The 21046-nt window shown below is 40.2% G+C and overlaps 1 protein-coding gene across 2 annotated transcripts in view; it reads left to right on the top strand.

Annotated features, from left to right (window-relative positions):
- Positions 1–21046, top strand: part of SRGAP1 (SLIT-ROBO Rho GTPase activating protein 1) — a 233063-nt gene that overhangs the window by 127372 nt on the left and 84645 nt on the right. For both annotated transcript variants that reach the window (XM_048835915.2, XM_048835914.2), the window contains exon 4: positions 12172–12234. In XM_048835915.2, coding sequence (XP_048691872.2) covers positions 12172–12234 — 63 coding nt within the window. The remainder of the gene's footprint in view (positions 1–12171; positions 12235–21046) is intronic.

Raw genomic sequence — 21046 nt, 5'->3', positions numbered from 1 at the left:
ATGCAAACTAGATACTATTAACTTGGGTTTGAATAGAGACTGGGAGTGGCTGGGTCATTACACATATTAAATCTATTTCCCCATGTTAAGTATCCTCACACCTTCTTGTCAACTATGTAAATGGGCCATCTTGATTATCATTTCTAAAGTTTTTTTCTCCTGCTGATAATAGCTCATCTTAACTAATTAGCCGCTCACAGTTTGTATGGCAACTTCCAACTTCTCTCTGTGTGTGTGTGTATATATACATACTTACTGTATGTTCCATTCTATGCATCCGATGAAGTGAGCTGTAGCCCACAAAAGCTTATGCTCTAATAAATTTGTTAGTCTCTAAGGTGCCACAAGTACTCCTGTTCTTTTTGAGTATAACTAAAGTGTGTGGTTTTAGTAGGAAGAACACAGGAAGATGGACACAGTAGTTCCAAAATGAAATAGCTGGTATCAGTCAATATCTGTGGGGTAGACTTTTTGTTCTGCAATATAAACCACAAGTCTTCCCTGGATAGGAGGCACTTCTTACTTATAATAAAAGCATGTCGTGTAGTTGTAGCCATGTCGGTCCCAGGATATTAGAGAGATAAGGTGAGTGAAGTAATGTCTTTTATTGGACCAATTTTTGAAAGCTTGTCTCTCTCTCCAACAGAAGTTGGTCCAATAAAAGATATTACCTCACCCACCTTGCCTGTCTTCTAATACGAGGAAACACAGCAATTAGACTGCATATATCTAAAGATATATCTTGATAACAGATCATGCTTTAACTAAATAACTTGTATTATACAGCAGCTTTTCGTTTACTCTTAATACACCTTATTTTCCTGTTAAGTCCTCCAATGTTTTTGTTTGGTAAGGGAGACTGAAAATAAGCATGTGATCTCTTCCCAATTTAATTAAAGTAAGTCCTCCTTTTATTCATGCTTTTACCACAGTTGCACAATTAATTCTGTGACACTGACAAACATAAAAAAACCTACAGAAAATAGAGCTGGAATAATTAGATTAAATCTGTCTCTAGGCCTCAATCTGGCTCCTTGATTTCAAAGCCTTCTCAGTCTAGGCTGCAGCCGTTGGTTTATATGTCTTCTTTCTAAGCAGAAGTTCATACAGGTAGGGTCCGATTAGTGCTTCAGGTACACTGACGTTTATTCATTTTTCAGCAGCAATATCCGGCATTACACGATTTTAATGTCCTTTTAGATCATAGAAAGTTCGAGGTAGTTTTACCTTATCAACTATAATCTTTCAGTTTAAATGCTTTAGAGATACCCAGTTATAGCATTTTGTGCCCAAAGTTACAAGAGCATATTACTTGAAGTGTTTGGGCCCATGAGCCTCGCTTCTTTGTCAAGAGAAAAATTAGGACAGTCCTAGAGAACAGAAAGAAACAAATCAAGAGAAGTAAAAGATGGAAAACTCTTGAGGAGCTTTAAACAATATATATGGCTTGGAAACATTCAGTTGTGTACATAGCTTATGGTATGTTGCAGATTTGTTTACTATAATGAGATGATAGCCCAGTGGTTTGAGCATTGGCCTGCTAAACCCAGGGTTGTGAGTTCAATCCTTGAGGAGGCCATTTAGGGATCTGGGGCAAAAATTGGGGGAGTGCTCCTGCTTTGAGCAAGGGGTTGGACTAGATGACCTCCTGAGGTCCCTTCCAACCCTGATATTCTTTGATTCTATGATACTCCGTACTATTCAGGATCACATGGAGACAGCCTGTGTTTGAACTTGAAGAAATGGGCCTTGTAAAAACAACAGAACTATTTTTTCAGCTAAGAACGTCATTTCCTAGAAGTCTTTCCTTGTTTGTTTAGGCTTTATATTGCTCTTTCATAACAAGAGACATCAAGCAGCTGTCCCTGGGCTAGTCTCCAGGCCCCAATGGCAGTCCACCTGAAGTGTACTAATGTGGAGATGCTATGTGAGAAGCTATAAAAACAAATACACCTAGAAATCAAGTCAGTACTAGCTGAACACTCATCTGTTGAAGCAACAGAAGAGAAGAATCCATCCATAACAAAAGATAAGAACTCAGGCCTTTAATGTTAGAAGCCCTGGTCCCAAAGAGCCCTGCTTATCCTATATCCAGATCTAATACACAGGGACATTTAAATTAAGCCTTCTCCACAGAGGTTTGCTCCCTTCCTTATTCAGTCTTAGGTCTGGTGTACACTGAAAAGTTACATTGCTATAGCTACATCTCTCAGGGGTGTGAAAAATCCACACCCCTGAGAGACATCGCTAAGCCGACCTAACCCCCAGTTTAGACAGCACTAGGTCAAGAGAATAATTCTTCTTGACCTAGCTAATGCCTTTCAGGGGGATGGATTACCTATAGCAATGGGAGAACCCCTCCTATTGATGTAGTGAATATCCACACTGAAGTGCTCGTAAACTTTAAGGTCAAAAGGGATCATCGTGATCATCTAGTCTGACCTTCTGCACATTGCAGGTTACAGAACTTCATCCACCCTCTCCTGTAATAGACCCCTAACCTCTGGCTGAGTTACTGAAGTCCTCAAATTGTGATTTAAAGACTTCAAGTTACAGAGAATTCACCATTTACACTAGTTTAAACCTACAAGTGACCCGTGCCCCATGTTGCGGAGGAAAGTGAAAACCCCCCAGGGTCTCTACCAATCTGACCCAGGGGAAAATTCCTTCCCAACCTCAAATATGGCAATCAGCTAGACTCTGAGCACGTGGGCAAGACCCACCAGGCAGATACCTGGGAAAGCATTATCTGTAGTAACTCAGAGCCTGCCCCTTTTAATGGCCTGTGTCGAGTCATTGGGGATTTTTGCTACTGGCATTTGCCGATTCTCCATATGCCATTGTAGGCAGTCCCATCATACCATCCCTTCCAAAAACTTATCAAACTCAGTCTTGAAACCAGTTAGGTTTTTGCCCCCACTGCTCCCCTTGGAAGACTGTTCCAGAACTTCACTCCTCTGATGGTTAGAATAATTTCAAGCCTAAACTTGTTGATAGCCAATTTATATCCATTTGTTCTTGGGTCCACATTGGTGCTTAACTTAACTAACTCCTCTCTCTCCCTTGTATTTATTCCTCTGATGTATTTAGAGAGAGCAATCAGAGACTGGGAGTGGTTGGGTCATTACACAAAGTAAAACTATTTCCTCATGTTTATCCCCCACCCCCACCCCCCACTGTTCATCAGACGTTCTTGTCAACTGCTGGAAATGGCCCACCTTGATTATCACTACAAAAGGTCGTCCCTCTTCCCCCCCCCCCCTCCTGCTGGTAATAGCTCACCTTAAGTGATCACTCTGATTATACTGTGTATGGTAACACCCATTGTTTCATGTTCTCTATGTATATAAATCTCCTGACTGTATTTTCCACTGAATGCATCCGATGAAGTGAGCTGTAGCTCACGAAAGCTTATGCTCAAATAAATTTGTTGGTCTCTAAGATGCCACAAGTACTCCTTTTCTTTTTGCGAATACAGACTAGCACTGCTGCTACTCTGAAACATTACATGGTAGGTGAGTCTAGCTTCCTGTTGAGCCAAACAGAGAGATAGAGGTGGTTTTTGATAGTTTCTTGTCTTTTGTTTCAAATATAAATTCCCAGTCATAAGTCTTGGTGTTCCTTCAAGAGGTTAGGTCATGCAGCCTTAAAACAAAATTGCCACGAGATGAATTTTTTTATTCTGGAATTTTTCTGTTCATAGGAAAGATAAATAGTTCTACTGCAGGATGGGACTAGTTAATTTCTCAATCCATGTTTGTAAGAACCTTCCATTTGGAATTCTATTCTTCGCTTTATTTCAGCTCTATAGAAGTGCAGACTATGGACATTTTATTTTCTTGCCCTAAAACTGTGCTACATTACCCAGGGTACAATATGAACGGTTGAACAGCTGTGTCCCCTCAATTCTCTAGCCTGGGTGCCTTTTACCCTGCTTCACTGTGAGAATCACTGCTCTTGTGCCCACACACAGCCTCCAACATGTAAATTACTCCCAGCTATATTATATGAGTGCTATGGCCAGCCATTCTTGAATTACACTTCAGAGAAACACTAACAGTTTCCCAGTCCCAGACTTTCCCCAGAAGTGTGCCCTCTCCTGGACAACACAAGGTCATATAAAGTCTTGCACAAATCTTGTTCTCCTAACGTTTTGTTCAGCGTCACGAACAACCTCCATTCCCGAAGTGTTCGTAAAGCTGAGGTTCTACTGTACTTGTGCTTCTAATTGTGCTTACAGATATACAAACAGTTTTTATGGACTGAGTTAAAGACCCTTTGACAATTGGGTTCTGTGTTTCCTAATGTCATGTTCTACAAATTGTTCTCCTCTTCCAGACTTGAAGACTACTTTTAGTAAGTAAATCCAGTAAGAATTTATCAAAACAGACTATATCAAGTGCTTGCTCATGTTTTTCCTGTTACAAATTTAAGGAGACATGGGTAAGATTACATTAGTTCATACATTTGCTAAACAGAGATCTTTATTATCGCAGGAGTGGGTGGGTGAGATTCTGTGGCCTGCATTGTGCAGGAGGTCAGACTAGATGATCATTATGGTCCCTTCTGACCTTAATATCTATGAATCTATGAATCTCTCTCTTCAGCCTTCTTTTGGTTAGGCTTAACAAGCCAAGCTCTTTGCCTTCTCTCATAAGACAGGTTTTCCATTCCTCAGATCATCCTAGTAGCCCTTCTCTGTACCTGTTCCAGTTTGAATTCATCTTTCTTAAGCTTGGGAGACCACAATTGCACACACTGTTCCAGATAAGGTCTCACCAGTGCCTTGTACAATGGTACTGACACTTTCCTGTCTCTACTGGAAATACAGTGCTATAGGGCCACAGCTGTGCCACTGTAGCTTTTTAAGTATACACACAGCCTTAATTTATTAGTGGAGATTCTTCTGCAGCTTCCGTTTAGACAAAATAGTAACGGTTACTAGAATAATTGTGTATTATGGGAAGTGCAGCGTCTTCCAGGCACACTAACATCATTTTTTTCCTCAGACTGTTATTTCCAGGAACTGATTCCACTGCAGATTATCTCCTTTTTGTCTGGTATCATCTTGTATGTTTCTGCCACTTTTTCAATGAGGTCAAAAGCAGCATTTTTTTCTATACTTAGTTCTTTCTCAGGCAGAGAAGGGAAGGGAAATTCAGGAGACCTCTTTAAAAAGCTTTAAGACCCAAAATGCCTAAAAAGTGCAAATAAGGAAGTATTTCAAGAGGAAACTCTGGAAATGATACTTATAAAGTCAAGGGATGATCTAGCATCAGAAAACTTATTTGCACATTTGGGGGGAGTCTTATGGGGGGGGGGCATCCTGTTCCAAAAGTATTAAGTCCTGATTATGAAACTGATCTCTTTTTTTTCCTGTCTAGGTTTTCAGGGACAAAATTGGGTTAGTTTAATCTAATTCAGTATTGCCTACTCTCACTATACGATCATGATTCTAGCAATTTTGGGAGGTGTTTTTTTACCTGTCTCATGAAAACGTGATGAAAGACTGCCAACTCCTGAATTTTACCTTCTTCAAAATGGCCACTGTCTTCTTTTTACGGTCAATGGGTCTGTTATGAGCTGGGTGAAAACCTGTTATGGATTGAACTAAAACCATATTCACCCTGATGTGTGAACATGCCCTTCACTGAAGATAGTTGAAGAAAATAGAGGGGGCATACCTAAAACAAGTCCTAATAGAATCTGCCCAGAAACTAGCACCAAGTGGGCAGAGGGTTCCACTGGGTATTGAGACCAAGTGTGGGAGGGGAGGTAGGTGGGAGAACACACACAAACTGGGAACAGACAGCTCAGATAGAGGAGCAGGGCAAGAGTGAATAACAAAAAAAAAAAAAAAAAAAGCCAAGCACAGCTTGAGTACAGTGTGAGTCGGGAAAAAGAGAGAGAACTTTTGAGTTTGTTGGCTGAACAGGCTTGCGGCTCTAAGCTAACAAGTTGCTCCTTTTGTTCTTGGTTTCTCCTGCATTTGGAGAAGCAGGACTTTGTACATTCTTGTAAATAAACAAGATTGCGTAAGAGAGAATACCAGACTCCATCAATTTCTACTCCCAACTGGTACGTTCCCAGGGCCCCAGAATTTGACTAGCCACTTGGGTTGAAAAGGGAAACAGGTCTGAAGTCAGCAAGATGTCTGCCATTCCCTACAGTCTGTCTGCATATGAAAGTCAGGGTGCCCTTTATAAAGTTGGCTGCCACTAGTTCATAATTGATGTTCTGTGTGCTGGATGAACCCTGAACTAATTGTATCACCATTTTGTAAAATAGGAAAAATGCTGGTATTAGGTGAGGAGCTGGCTGAAACTTGGGTTTTCTTGTTCATGGGAAATTTCAATATGGTAAAATTTGCATTCTGATTTGGAACAAAACCAACCAATTTTACAAAAATTTCCCATGAACTGGAAATTTTAAAAAAATGTTTGGGAAACATTGTCACATGGTGTTTCTGAAAGGAAGTATGCTCCCTTGGACCCAACAGCTGCTGGCTGAGACTGATAAGAATCAACTTCAGTCAGCAGCTGCCAGGGCGCTTGCGTTCTGCAGCGCCAGGGCAGCCCTGCTATGTGGACTGTTCTGGGTTCTGCAGCTCCAGGGCAGCCCAGCTATGTGGACTGCCCTGGGACCAGAGACCCCCAGCCTCCTGGGCCAGCTGGCTCACCAAGCGACAGGAGTCTGACAGCACAGGAAGACAGCTGGCCTAGGATTCTGGAAGCTCTGGGGTCCCTAGTCCCAGGACAGTCCACTCCACATGGTCGGGCTGCCCCAGAGTTCCCTGCCTTAGCGCAATCTGCATGGTCTGTATGCTTCCAATTTAGTGCTCAAGCTTTTCTGCCTTTTAGCTGCCAGCATATAAAAGCAATACAGATTGCAATTTTATGTGCAAAATGAACATCACCGTAACACAGAGCCTCAAACAGCAGAGTTCAAACCTATTAAAATGCTGTGTTTTTGCAGATCTTGTCAGGCAGATGGGGTAGATGTGCTTCAATTGAACAATAAAGGAATAACAAAAACCAACAGATGTGAAGAGTATCTCGCAGAACATTTATACGATACTAGCTGCTGCTGTGTCAATAAACAACTGTATTAATACATATACACAAAATTCTTAACTAGAGTTGTGTATTTATAGTTTATAAAAACTTTATTTCTTTGGGCAGAAATCATAACGAGCTGAGATGAACATATCTCCAATATTTACAGTAAAAGAGGTTGGGGAAGCCAAGCACAATAAATATTTAAGTTCCATAATCTTGTAATTAACTGGAATTATGACTACCTACCTGCTGTAGTTGAAAATTATAAAAACACATAGAGAATCTCTGCATCATTTTCTTCTCATTAAGATTTAAAGGAATTACATTTAACAGTTAAAGGCTAGATAAACAATTAATCACTGCAAACTGGTAGATCTGGGCCAATTTTACTTTGGTTTAGCTATCTGTCTATAGAGAGTCACTACAGCTGGTGAAAGCTGTATTTTTTACAACGGCTTATATATGATCTTTTCTGAGCATAACAAGCCGACTCATTTAAGAGAAATATTCCATGAATAGTGTCACTGAATGCTGTAACTGATGGTAAAATAACATGTCCCACACATAGGTGTTAACAGCATTTCAGGAAAAATTCAGCATAATTAACTATAAAATTTAAATGAAAACCAGTCAAATAATAATTTTGGGCTCAGTGCTGCTCCAATTGAAACTGATGGGAATACGTGTGCTGAGTCAGTGGGAGCAGGCCATTAGTGTGTAGTAAAATGTTAGGTAATGAAAAGTAAACAATAAATCTAATGAAATCTTGATATGCTACCATTATGCATATATGCCAGTGCTGGTTAGTGTTTAAAGTGTCATTAGAGAGAGCAAAGCGTGTATTGTTTAGATTTTATAATTTGTTGGCAATCATCTTTTTTCTCTCTTGCAGTTTTAAACATTAGGTGTGAGACTTTGTTTCCCCAAAAACAATTCCCACCTCCCCAATGTCAAGGAGTACAAAATAGGTTTTATATTCGGCCCCACTCTTGCATATGTTTATACCTGTGTTTAACTATAAGCATGAGAGTCGTCCCATTGACTTACAGGTGCAGGTCACTAATTTGTACGGTTTCTGGATACACTGATATTTACTGTACCAAATAAATTTAGGAACAATAAATATGTAGGGTTTTTTTACATTTATTGTGATATTGATTAACACCATTTGAAGACAATCGATATACTTTGAAACAGGATTAGGAATTACTGTAATTGGTTTAGTAGAAGTTGTGTTTATAGTTTAACACAAGAAGATCACTATTAATCCATTCTTATGAGGTTGTATTAAGGCCTGTGGTCTTTGCTTTTCTCTACAGTTGTTGGATCTGTGTTATCTCAAAAATTTTAAGCTGAATGAGGGTTACACCTCAGTAAATTTCTTGAGGTTAGAGTGAAGACCAAGGCTTCTCAAAGCTTGTTTTTAGGATCTTGAGAGACTGGTAAGAGATACTGACTTAGCTCCAGGAAAAGGTGTGCTATATCTTGCATGCTATAATTTGGCTTTGCTGAGGATAAACTCCCAGAGGAAGGTAACATTCAAGCATACTAAAGTACTGCAGGAGAGGAGAATAAGTAGCATGACTGAAAATGAGGAGGGAGCTGTTAATAACTGAAAAGAAAAGCACTGCACATCTGAGGCATACACACTATATATTACACACTAAAAGCCTTGTTACTAGCCCCTTGAGCCATTTTTTCCTGATGTTAAATACTAATGCAAAATGCATTCGTTCTTGAGAGTTAGTCCATTGGACTGCTAGGAACTGGGGGTTAACAAAATCCCTTCACTTATTTATCCCCTCTTCCCCCCCCCCCCCCCCACACACACACAATTACAATGGCTAAGTCAGAAATAAACTGCACATCAGCTCCATTACAAGGTTCACTCTGCAGTTCCCAACCTCTGTCTGCTGGGGTCTCTCTTGTGAGGAACTGGTGGAATGGGTGCCATATTCTGTATCCCCTCTATCCATGACCCTGCACAATTGCTACTCTGTCCTTTTTTCTGGCCATTCTCTGTCTCTGCTGTCTTCAGTCTGTTCTTTTCCTGCTCATCTTGGTGTTCTTTGTTTTGTTTCTCTTTTTTACTTTCTATTTTATAATTTTAGCTTTCTACTTTTAAAGCTCCTTCTCTCCAGTGGACTTTCCTCTACCCACCCCTGAGCCCCATTCATCCAAAATCTTTGTGCTGCTTGGGAGAGAAGAGAGGGGCATGCCGGGGATGATCATTGGTGGTTCTATAAAGCTGAGCTACATGTGAATTTGTGGCTGTGCTGAGAACTGCAGAAGCTGGGGAGAAGTTTGAGCCAGGGAGCTGCTTCCTGACACAGGAACATATCCCATGGCTAGTTGATTTAAGGCCCAACAGAGGAGCAGTAGGAAAGGCACATGGTTTTCAAAGAGGTACCAGATACTTTAACTGTAACAGTATTTGCAGTGGGCACATCGTATTGGGTTGCCTTCCCTTTGCTCCCCCTTCAACACACACCTGAAACTAGTCTGGGCACTTGCCTGCCAGATTAGGAAACACTGCTTTAGAATCAACATTACTCTCTTTGGGTTTTGATTTGTCAAGTTCGGTATTCAGGCAGTAAAATGTAGGATGTGAAAAAAAATTGGAAAGCATCCAGCGGAGGGCAACAAAAATGATTAGGGGACTGGAACACATGACTTATGAGGAAAGGCTGAGGGAACTGGGATTGTTTAGTCTGCGGAAGAGAACAATGAGGGGGGATTTGATAGCTGCTTTCAACTACCAGAAAGGGGGGTTCCAAAGAGGAAGGATCTAGACTGTTCTCAGTGGTAGCAGATGACAGAACGAGGAGTAATAGTCTCAAGTTGCAGTGGGGGAGGTTTAGGTTGGATATTAGGAAAAACTTTTTCACTGGGAGGGTGGTGAAGCACTGGAATGCGTTACCTGGGGAGGTGGTGAAATCTCCTTCCTTTGAGGTTTTTAAGATCAGGCTTGACAAAGCCCTGACTGGGATGATTTAGCTGGGGATTGGTCCTGCTTTGAGCAGGGGGTTGGACTAGATGACCTTCTGAGGTCCCTTCCAACCCTGATATTCCATGATTCTGTGATAATGCTGGCTGAAAAATATGGATGTATTGAGTTGGGGTTTGGGACTGATCTCGCCTCAGGGTTTCTCCATGGATTTATTTCCAACCTCAAGTCCTGGTGTATAGTCTTGTTACTACCATGTTGTTTATATATCTTGGTCTGCAAAAATATTTTTAACACAGGCTGATCATATTTAGTTCCATATAAAAGATTACCTGAAGGAAAACAGGTCTGAGTTCTGTGAAGTGATCGGCAAGCTGCAGCAGAGTCATTCTGGGCTACCATAAAGCAGGATTGTTAACTTTTAGAGGTAATGTGCCAAATAAAGCAATGAAAGTAGTTTAGAATTTTTTAGGATGCTTTTACTGTGTTTCAGACCAATGATTTGCAATATGTTGCAATACATCATGTATCTTTACATGGTGTACTATAAACTATGTAGCTTGCAGTACTTACTCTTTTGTTATCATAACATAAAATGCATTAGTCTGGATTTTGCAAAGACATTGAAGTAATAAGCCTTGTTTGCTAGACTTTCAAATGGCAGAACCTACTTGAAGGAGAGATTCAGCATTAAAATATTCCAAACTTTCAAAAGCATAAAGAATGGGAAAGATTGTGTGGGGTATCTGTATAACAGAGCTTCAAAACTGCTGTCTTGATGTGGAACTGGATTCTGTTACGACTCAGTTACCAAAGCTGATTGTCTGTTACACAACATGAATCTTGCTAACCCTTTTCCGTCTTCCAGGCTCTCAGAAAATGATCAAAAATCATCTTGCCTTTAAGGCTTCTAATAAAAATTGAAAACTGATGGTGTAGGTGTGGCATAGCTTTAAAACATAGGGACAGCGGGGGGAGGGGAAGCAAATGAAAAATGTCTGTTCCAGAAATTTTGTTTAATTTTCTTGGAAAGTGTACTTGATGGCATGTATCCTCTGGCTCTTTGGGGAATTTGGGCGTAGTATAAAATGTGTGTTTAAGTACAGTTATTCCTACAGGTGTTTCACTGATGTCTAAGTATGTAAGTCGCTAAGATGCGAGTTGCTATGCCACAGATGATTTTTCTTCATCTAATATATAAGCATATAATGCTTTCCACAGCTAAAAATCTCAGTCTATCATGAGATTGGTTTTCATTTGATTTTTAGGCTAAGTGGTGGTTATCAGTTTACTCACAAAAAGCAAAAATGTGTTGAGATCCCACACTGTAGTTTAGCTAGATGCTATGATGATAGGCACTAAAGGAAAAATATTAAATAGGCAGTTTGCCAGAGTCTATTAATCTTTTACATAATTGCTTTCCAAAGACTGCTGTACAATTGCCTGCAACTCTTGCACAGTTGCCACCATTTTCATCTGACTGAACTGTTACATGGACAAAAAACAAAGGAATCTATTTGAATGAGGCTCCAATTAAACTCTCCTGTTTTGACATATTTGCTTTCTTCACTAACCAGTGCCAAGTATTTCTTCTCTATGGGTCATAATGAAAGCAAAGACTCAGTGCAGAAAAGTTAAACAAAGCTGTTTCAGCTCTCTGTTCCATGAAAAATTATGCAGTTGTTTATCTGTTTCAAAGAGGAACTACAATTACTGCTTGCATAAATATTTACATAAAAGTATAGTTGTATGTACTGAGAAACAAAGGCTACACTCATGATAGAAATGGATAGGATATCCTAGAATGTTATGTTACAAGTGGTTTATTATGTATGTGTATCGCAACAGTTGTAAAACAGTATACAGTTTTTAAAAAGCCATATAACATTAATCCTAAACTTTAGCCTTTGTGTTGGCACCTAATTTCCTGATACTTCATGGGAATCGCACTCTTAAATCACTTCTGGATCTCCTATTAGAAAATTTCTCTCCAGCTGTTGTCTGTCTCTATATCATTGAATCATTAATTTTTAGTGTACTGGAATTCTGTCAAAATGCCATCTTCACAGTCTTTATTGTGCTAGCTTTCAAATATGAATGAATGATGAATGCAAATTTCTGTGGAGATTTAAGTGCCTCTTCGTAATAATTTCTTTTTAATTACAGAGCAAAGAGATTGCATTCCAGCTTCATGAAGATTTAATGAAAGTTCTAAATGAGCTTTATACGGTAAGCACATTTAGTTAGCTTCTGTTGCAAGAACTGTTTTGTACAAATTGATTTCTGCACACTGTAAGTATCCCTTTAGATGACAACCATTGGTGCTGAAATTAGGGGTGGTGCTGCACCCCTTGGCTTGAAGTAGTAATAACAGACAATAAATATATGGTTTCCATCAGCAGCACCCCCACTATAAAAATTGTTCCAGCACCCCTTATGGCAACTTGCACCAATAGAAATACCACAGTATTTTTGTCTTGGCAAAGTCCAACCAGTTGTTTTTCCTCTCAATGTTTCGCTGAACTTTATACATTTCCTGAAGTAGGTAAACATGCTTAGTGCAGTGCACACCTTATTTATCAGCTGAAATGTTCTGTCTTGCATGCTCATTATAACATTTCCCAATCATTCATAATTTTTGTAAGAATTGATCCTGGAAACACTTACATTGTAAGCATCAAGTAGTCCCATTGAAGTCATACCACTATGCCATGGCTTCTAATGAATATTGAATTCTGTCACAGTATTAATATTTAAGTGTGAGTTTTGTTTTAAGTAGGGCTGTCAAGCAATTAAAAATTAATCAATTAAAAAATTAATCACAATTAATCGTGCAATATTAAATAATAGAATACCATTTATTTAAATATTTTAACATTTTTTACATTTTCAAATATATTGATTTCAATTATAACACAAAATATAAACTGTGGAGTGCTCACTTTCTTTTTGATTACAAATATTTGCACTGTAAAAAACAAAAGAAATAGTATTTTTCAGTTCACCTAACACAAGTACTACAGTGCAATCTCTTTATCATGAAAGTTTAACTTACAAATGTAGATTTTTTTTGTTACATAACTGCATTCAAAAATAAAACAATGGAAAACTTCAGAATCTACAAGTCCACTCAGTCCTACTTCTTGTTCAGCCAATTACTAAGACAAACAAGTTTGTTTACATTTACGGGAGATAATGCTGCCTGCTTCTTATTTACAGTGACAATTGAAAGTGAGAACAGGCGTTCACATGGCACTTTTGTAGCTGGCATTGCAAGATATTTACATGCCAGATTATATTAAACATTCGTATGCTCCTTCGTGCTTCGGCCACCATTCCAGAGGACATGCTTCCATGCTGATGACACTTGTTAAAAAAGAATGCGTTAATTAAATTTGTGACTGAACTCCTTGGGGGAGAATTGTATGTCTCCTGTTCTCTTTTACCCGCATTCTGCCATATATTTCATGTTATAGCAGTCTCGGATGATGACCCAGCACATGTTCATTTCAAGAACACTTTCACAGCAGATTTGACAGAATGCAAAGAAGGTACCAATGTGAGATTTCTAAAAATAGCTACAGCACTCGACTCAAGGTTTAAGAATCTGAAGTGCCGCTCAAAATCTAAGAGGGATGAGATGTGGAGCATGCTTTCAGAAGTCTTAAAAGAGAACACTCCGATGCGGAAACTACAGAACCCGAACCACCAAAAAAGAAAATCAGCCTTCTGCTGGTGACATCTGACTCAGACAATGAAAATGAATATGCATCATTCCACTCTGCTTTGGATCATTATCGAGCAGAACCCGTCGTCACCATGGACACATGTCCTCTGGAATGGTGGTTGAAGCATGAAGGGACATGCGAATCATTATGGTATCTGTCACATAAATATCTTGTGACGCTGGCTACAACAGTGCCATGTGAACGCCTGTTCTCACTTTCAGATGACATTGTAAATAAGAAGCATTATCTCCTGCAAATCGTAACCAAATTTGTTTGTCTGAACGATTAGCTAAAGTAGGACTGAGTGACTTGAATGCAGGTTTTTTTATATATTCAGCAGGAGTTAAGTGTGGGAGGAGGCAGGGGGTTGGGGCACAGGATGGGGTGAGGCGGGCTCTGGGCGGCTCTTACCTTGGGGGGGGGCCTCCCCGGAAGCGACAACATCACTCCGCCCCCAGAGCTCCCATTGGCCGCAGTTCCCATTGGCTGCGGAACTGGCGCTTGGGGCAAAGGCTAGGTGCAGAGCAGTCTGTCATGCCTCTACCTTGGAGCTGAGCTCAGGGGATGTCGCCACTTCCAGGGAGGCGCAGAGCCAAGTAGGGAGCCTGCCAACCCCCCCACCGCACCCCACCCTAGGAACCCCCCTGAGCATCCAGGCTGCCCCCACCCCAGGATTTAGTCAGAGATATATAGTTCAAGTCATAGACAGGTCACAGACCATGAATTTTTTTTTTACTGCCTGTGACCTGTCCATGACTCTTACTAAAAATACACGTGACTAAAATTTGGCTCTAGTCATGAGCAATAAACAAAAACCATAAAATTATTGCAACCTTTTCAGTGTGAAAAAAGTGAAGGGAAGCAGTTGAATTTGGTTCAGTTAAGTGAAAGGTGGACTGGTATTGATCTCTCTCTCCTTTGGTTTGTTCTCTTCCTTGCATTTTTTTTAATGGAATGATCAGTTTCCACTCATGCAGTTGTTAAAATTAAAATCTTTGAATGCTGACTGGCATTCAGGTACCCCCATGCATCTCTGAATTCCCTGAGTAAGAAGAAGGATTCAAGTTTTTAATCCACTGAAAATGGTGTATGAGGAAGGATTTATAACCTGTAGCATAATTTATTATTTTATAAGAAAGGGTCATTAAAATTACATGACTTTCCAGGTTTAAAAAGCTGCTGTGCTCAAAGATGGATTAAAGACCATCAGAGAGAAAAAGAGTGAGCTAGTTATTAGCTGTAATATCAAGTAACTGCCTCTTTGAGGAGCAGGTGTGGTCATTGTAAATAAATTATGTTTTAGGATTTCTACTGGTTGAGTTTCTCAGTAAGGACCATATCCTGTAAATAGATATGCTTGGGCACATCCCTGTATCTGTGCAGAGCCCCACTGATTTCAGTCGGGTTCCACGTGGCCTCAGGTATCTGCCCAGGTGTGTCCATCTGCAGGACCTAACCCTTAACAGAGACTTGAGCTTGTAGGACCAGATGGAGCCAAAGCAGGGACTTTTCATCCTTTAGACATTCCAGGCAAACCTTCTCTGTCCCACAGTGATTGGTTGTTTACTCCAACCCTTCCCCTCTCTCCTCAGTCTCCTCACATCAGCTTCACTCCACTCCTGACCCACTTCCCCTGTCACCTGCATCCCCTGCCTTGTCTTTTCTTTCCATTTAGCTGACCCCTTCTAAGTAAACCCACCCAAAACAAAACTAATCGAAATCATGGCACTAACATGATGTTTGCTGCTATCACACTGTTGACTCTGCTTGTGTGTTCTAACCCTTTCCCCACCCTACATCTGTCTTGTCTATTTAGACAATAATGTCTCATTGTTTCCTTGCATTCCCCCATCTGTCTGTTTCCATCTGTTGTCTCTTATTTTATACTTAGATTGTAAGATCACTGATGCAACAACTGTCTTTTTGTTCTGTGTTTGTACAGCGCCTAGCACAATGGGGTCCTGGCCCATGACTGGTTCCCTGGTGCTATGATGATACAAATAATAATAATTAATATAATCATTCTAGCAAGCCTTAAAGAACTTTTTAACAGCAAGTTACGTGTTAGAGAACTTTAATACTCTACCTGGTTACTTTAAGATCATTGGCTGGAAGCAAACTATTATTCCACATCCAAAGGAGTTATCTTTTGAATGACACGAGACCGTACTATCCACTCCAAACATTTTAGCAGTTCAGGCAAGCCTGGCCCTTCATACTTCCAGAATGCCCAAACTCTTTATACTGTACAACCTCATTTATCCCAAGGTTTTGTGGGACATTCAGAACTTTTTGATAAATGGATTGTGTTGACTGGGGCTTCTCTATGGGCATCCCTGCTGATTTTTGTTCAAAAATTTATAAATGGAACCTTTTAAAACTTAGGCTTGATCTCATGTGCAGATTGCTAAGTAAGTGGTGCAGGAGTAGTTTTGGAAATAGTGCTATAACAGATGCTCTAAGCTTTTTGTATTAGTGAGGGAGCCAGAAACAAAAGACAATTTCAAAACCGTTCATTGGAAATCCAGTCTTGCACGTCTACCCAGGGAAGTCATTTTGAGCCTGTTCAAGGATGGCTCTCAGAAGACCTAATCTAAAGCCTGCTGTAGTCAATGGGAATATTTCAGTGGTCTTTGTATTTGTTCCTTAAAGTCAATAGACAATGTTGTAGATTGAGAAAGAAGAAACTAGCCCAAGAGGAAAAATGGAAGAGAGGTCACAAAAGAATTCAAGCTATTTGTCACCTCCTGTCGAGTATAGAAAAGGCTTATAATTTTGAAAAATAGCTCTTTTTTGCTCAAAGGCATTTTAAGAATTTGAAAGTATAAGCCTATAATGAAACCCCAAACTCTGACCTTTGAGAAGGCTACAAAGTAATATTGCTTCGTGTTCAGTATGACAAAGCTTAGAATTGAAAAACATGTAAATGAGATGAAATATCTCCAAAATTCAGGCACACTCTGGAATACTAAAAACCTACTGACACTTTATGGAAAACAATCTTTTAGAGACCATTATGTTGATTTATACTTTCTCTGTCTCTTTCCCTGTTTTCATTAGTATGGACTTCTCTATGAAAACAGGATTCTTGTTGCTTAGGATTTCATCTGTTCCTGTTGTTTTCATAGTCACTCTCTATTTGTAACATAATTAGTGTTATGATGTCATAAACAGGATTGAGGTAATAAACAGCAGGAACAGATGATCCTGGCTTCCAGTGGATAGCCAAAGAACCATGTTGATTTTGGGGAAGCATAGATTCTGAGTGCTGAGCCCCCTTTTTTTCCCCCCAGTGGGCAAGAAGGGCTTCCCCGGAGGAATGATCTGTGGAAAATCCCACAAGAGAAACATCAGTTTTCCTCTCCCATAAGCCCCTACTTGTGGCTTCTTCTGTGGGAGGAGCCATCTGGCCCATTGTGTGAAATATTCTTGTACCTCGTACATGATACTGAAATGTTTAGTGCATACATCTGTGTATTATTTCAAGACAAATAGTCTATGTATTTTAATTTATTTCAGTAAAATTCTCACTGGTTTCTGCACTTGTTCTTATATTATTATTCAAAACATTCTGCAGAAAATAATCAAATATTTAAACTTCATGGTGAAGTATTGCAAATTCAGTACATTAAAAGTGACAACTATTTTTAATAATGTATGTACTTTCCTTTTAATGTGCCAGTCAATCAGTGTTTTCATGTTTCCAGCACCCCACCCCAGCTGCTTCACCCCTTTCTCTTGCTCCAGTTTCTACTGCTCCCTAAATCAATGTAGATTAGTAATTAGCACTCTGAGTTTCTTCACAAGTGTATAAACTGTTGGAGCTAAATATCAGATCTGTCACTGCTGATGAGACTAGAAAGGGGGATATAATGTGTTCTGCAAAAGTAAATTCTGGGGCCTGAGACAGGCCTGGATGGTGTCAGTGTGTACCTCTATAGATTGTGCATGCTGCACTGGGACCTGAAGGATTGCCCTCATTAAGGGGTGTGTGTGTGTGTGTGTGTGTGTGTTAGATGAGGACCAAATATGTTTCCAACTTTTGCTGCTGTTTGTTTGCTTGGAGAGACCAGTTTTCATAGATTCCCAGTCCAGAAGGGACCACTGTGGTCATCTAATCTGGCGTCAGGCCATAGGACTTTCCCAAAATAATTGCTAGAGCATAGTTTTTAGAAAAACATCCAATCTGGATTTAAAAATAGTTAGGAATGGAGAATCCACCGCAACCCTTAGTGAATTGTTCCAGTGGTTAATTACCCTCACTGTTTTAAAAAAAAAAAAAAAAAAGTACACCTTCTTTCCTGTCTGAAAGTATCTAGCTTCAGCTTCCAGCCATTGGATTGTGTTATACCTTTGTCTGTTAGACTGAAGAGTCCATTATTAAATATTTGTTCCCTGTGTAGGTACTTAGACTGTAATCAAGTCACCCCTTAACCTTCTCTTTCTGCAAGGTTGGGTTAATGAGGCAACAGAACATCAGTTTCTACTGTAGAGCCTCTTTGCAACAGAAAAGGCTAGAGCTTTAAAAAAATAAAACAAAACACTTCCAGGCAGGTGAAAACACAAAAAATCTTGGAATCTGTCATTTCCCACTATCTCTGCCCATGCTTCATCAAAAGGCTGCAGACAATCCAGCATCCACAATCCACAGAGGTACACACTCATAACTCCCAGACCAGACTTTTCAGGATCTGCCCAGGTTCACCAAAATGAAGACACTTGTGTCAAGGTGAACGAGGAGTCCTTGTGGCACATTAGAGACTAACAAATTTATTTGAGCATAAGCTTTCGTGGGCTAAAACCCACTTCATCAGATGCATGGAGTGGAAAATACAGTAAGTAGATAGATATAGATATACACACAGAAAACGTGAAAATATGGGTGTTGCCATACCAACTATAACAAGAGTAATCAGTTAAGGTCAGCTATTATCAGCAGGAGAAAAAAAACTTTTTGTAGTGATAATCAGGATGGCCGATTTCCAACAGTTGACAAGAAGGTGTGAGTAACAGCAGGGGGAAAAAATAAGCATGTGGAAATAGTTTTATTTTGTGTAATGACCCATCCACTCCCAGTCTTTATTCAGGCCTAATTTAATGGTGTCCAGTTTGCAAATTAATTCCAATTCAGCAGTTTCTCGTTGGAGTCTGTTTGTGAAGTTTTTTTGTTGTAGTATTGCGACTTTTAGGTCTGTAAGCGAGTGACCAGGGAGATTGAAGTGTTCTCCGACTGGTTTTTTAATGTTATAATTCTTGACATCTGATTTGTGTCCATTTACTCTTTTACGTAGTGACTGTCCGGTTTGGCCAATGTACATGGCAGAGGGGCATTGCTGGCACATGATGGCATATATCACATTGGTAGATGTGCAGGTGAATGAGCCTCTGATAGTGTGGCTGATGTGATTAGGTCCTATGATGGTGTCCCTTGAATAGATATGTGGACACAGTTGGCAATGGGCTTTGTTGCAAGGATAGGTTCCTGGGCTAGTGTTTTTGTTGTGTGGTGTGTAGTTGCTGGTGAGTATTTGCTTCAGGCTGGGGAGCTGTCTGTAAGAGAGGACTGGCCTGTCTCCCATGATCTGTGAGAGTGAGGGATCATCCTTTAGGATAGGTTGTAGATCCTTGATGATGTGCTGGAGAGGTTTTAGTTGGGGGCTGAAGGTGACGGCTAGTGGCTTTCGGTTACTTTCTTTGTTGGGCCTGTCCTGTAGTACGTGACTTCTGGGTACTCTTCTGACTCTGTCAATCTGTTTCTTCACTTCCGCAAGTGGGTATTGTAGTTGTAAGAACGCTTGACAGACAGCCCCCCAGCCTGAAGCTCTTTCACCTGCACATCTACCAATGTGATATATGCCATCATGTGCCAGCAATGCCCCTCTGCCATGTACATTGGCCAAACCGGACAGTCTCTACGTAAAAGAGTAAATGGACACAAATCAGATGTCAAGAATTATAACATTAAAAAAACAGTCGGAGAACACTTCAATCTCCCTGGTCACTTGCTTACAGACCTAAAAGTCGCAATACTACAACAAAAAAACTTCACAAACAGACTCCAACGAGAAACTGCTGAATTGGAATTAATTTGCAAACTGGACACCATTAAATTAGGCTTGAATAAAGACTGGGAGTGGATGGGTCATTACACAAAGTAAAACTATTTCCACATGCTTATTTTTTCCCCCTGCTGTTACTCACACCTTCTTGTCAACTGTTGGAAATCGGCCATCCTGATTATCACTACAAAAAGTTTTTTTTCTCCTGCTGATAATAGCTGACCTTAACTGATTACTCTTGTTATAGTTGGTATGGCAACACCGATTTTTTCATGTTTTCTCTGTGTTTGTGTGTGTGTGTGTGTGTGTATGTATATATATATATATATATATATATATATATATATATATATATATATATATATAAAATATACACACTACAAAGTTAGTTTGACATAAGCCACCATGCATCAACCTAGTTATTCATGTGTCTACACTTAACTTTGTCTCCCACCTATGTAAGCTAACCATTATGCAAACACCATCTCCCCGAGTGGCGTTGAACCATGGATGATATACTGAGGTCGACGCAGCGCAAATGTAGACACTACATTACCTGTGTTGACACAGCATTCTGATCTCCAGGAAATCATCATGTTCCCCTTGGCTCTTCTTGCAGCTCTGCAAATACTGGATGATTGTACATCCTATGCTTGCAATGCTCATGACAACAGTGCAGGGCTATGCAGGCTTGATGCTTCTGTCAGAGATAGTGGACAGCGACAAGTCCCACAGGGGTTTGTGAGATTTTAAAAATAGGCATGAAAATTATGGGATAGAGATGACAGTATGAGATGGAGAAAGTTGCATGATGGAAACATGACTCTGCAATCCCGGTCATCCCTCTAAGACTTGTTTCTGCCCCACCATGCATTGCCAAAAACTTCTGAAAAGACAGTGGATGGTAGTGAGTTGTACACTGCAATACCTACCTACGGTGCACCTCACTGTGCATCAAAACAAGCACCCTTGTGAGTACGCGAAGTGCCAACACAAGGTGCCAACTATGCATAGACACAGGCAGTGTACTAACTGTGGTGGTTTATGGTAGAGAACATGTGGTGAGCTTCAGGTGGTGGAATCTCCATCCTTAGAGGTTTTTAAGGCCTGGTTTGACAAAGCCCTGGCTGAGATGATTTAGTTGGGGTTGGTCCTGCTTTGAGCAGGGGGTTGGACTAGATGACCTCCTGAGGTCTCTTCCAACCCTAATCTTCTATGATTCTTCTTCTTCATGGTCCACAGAGAAAGTGAGAA

The sequence above is a fragment of the Caretta caretta genome, chromosome 1, assembly GCF_965140235.1.
Source record: "Caretta caretta isolate rCarCar2 chromosome 1, rCarCar1.hap1, whole genome shotgun sequence".
NCBI lineage: Eukaryota > Metazoa > Chordata > Testudines > Cheloniidae > Caretta > Caretta caretta.
The sequence above is the reverse complement of the archived record's forward strand: the minus strand, read 5'-3'. Positions and strand labels throughout refer to the sequence as shown.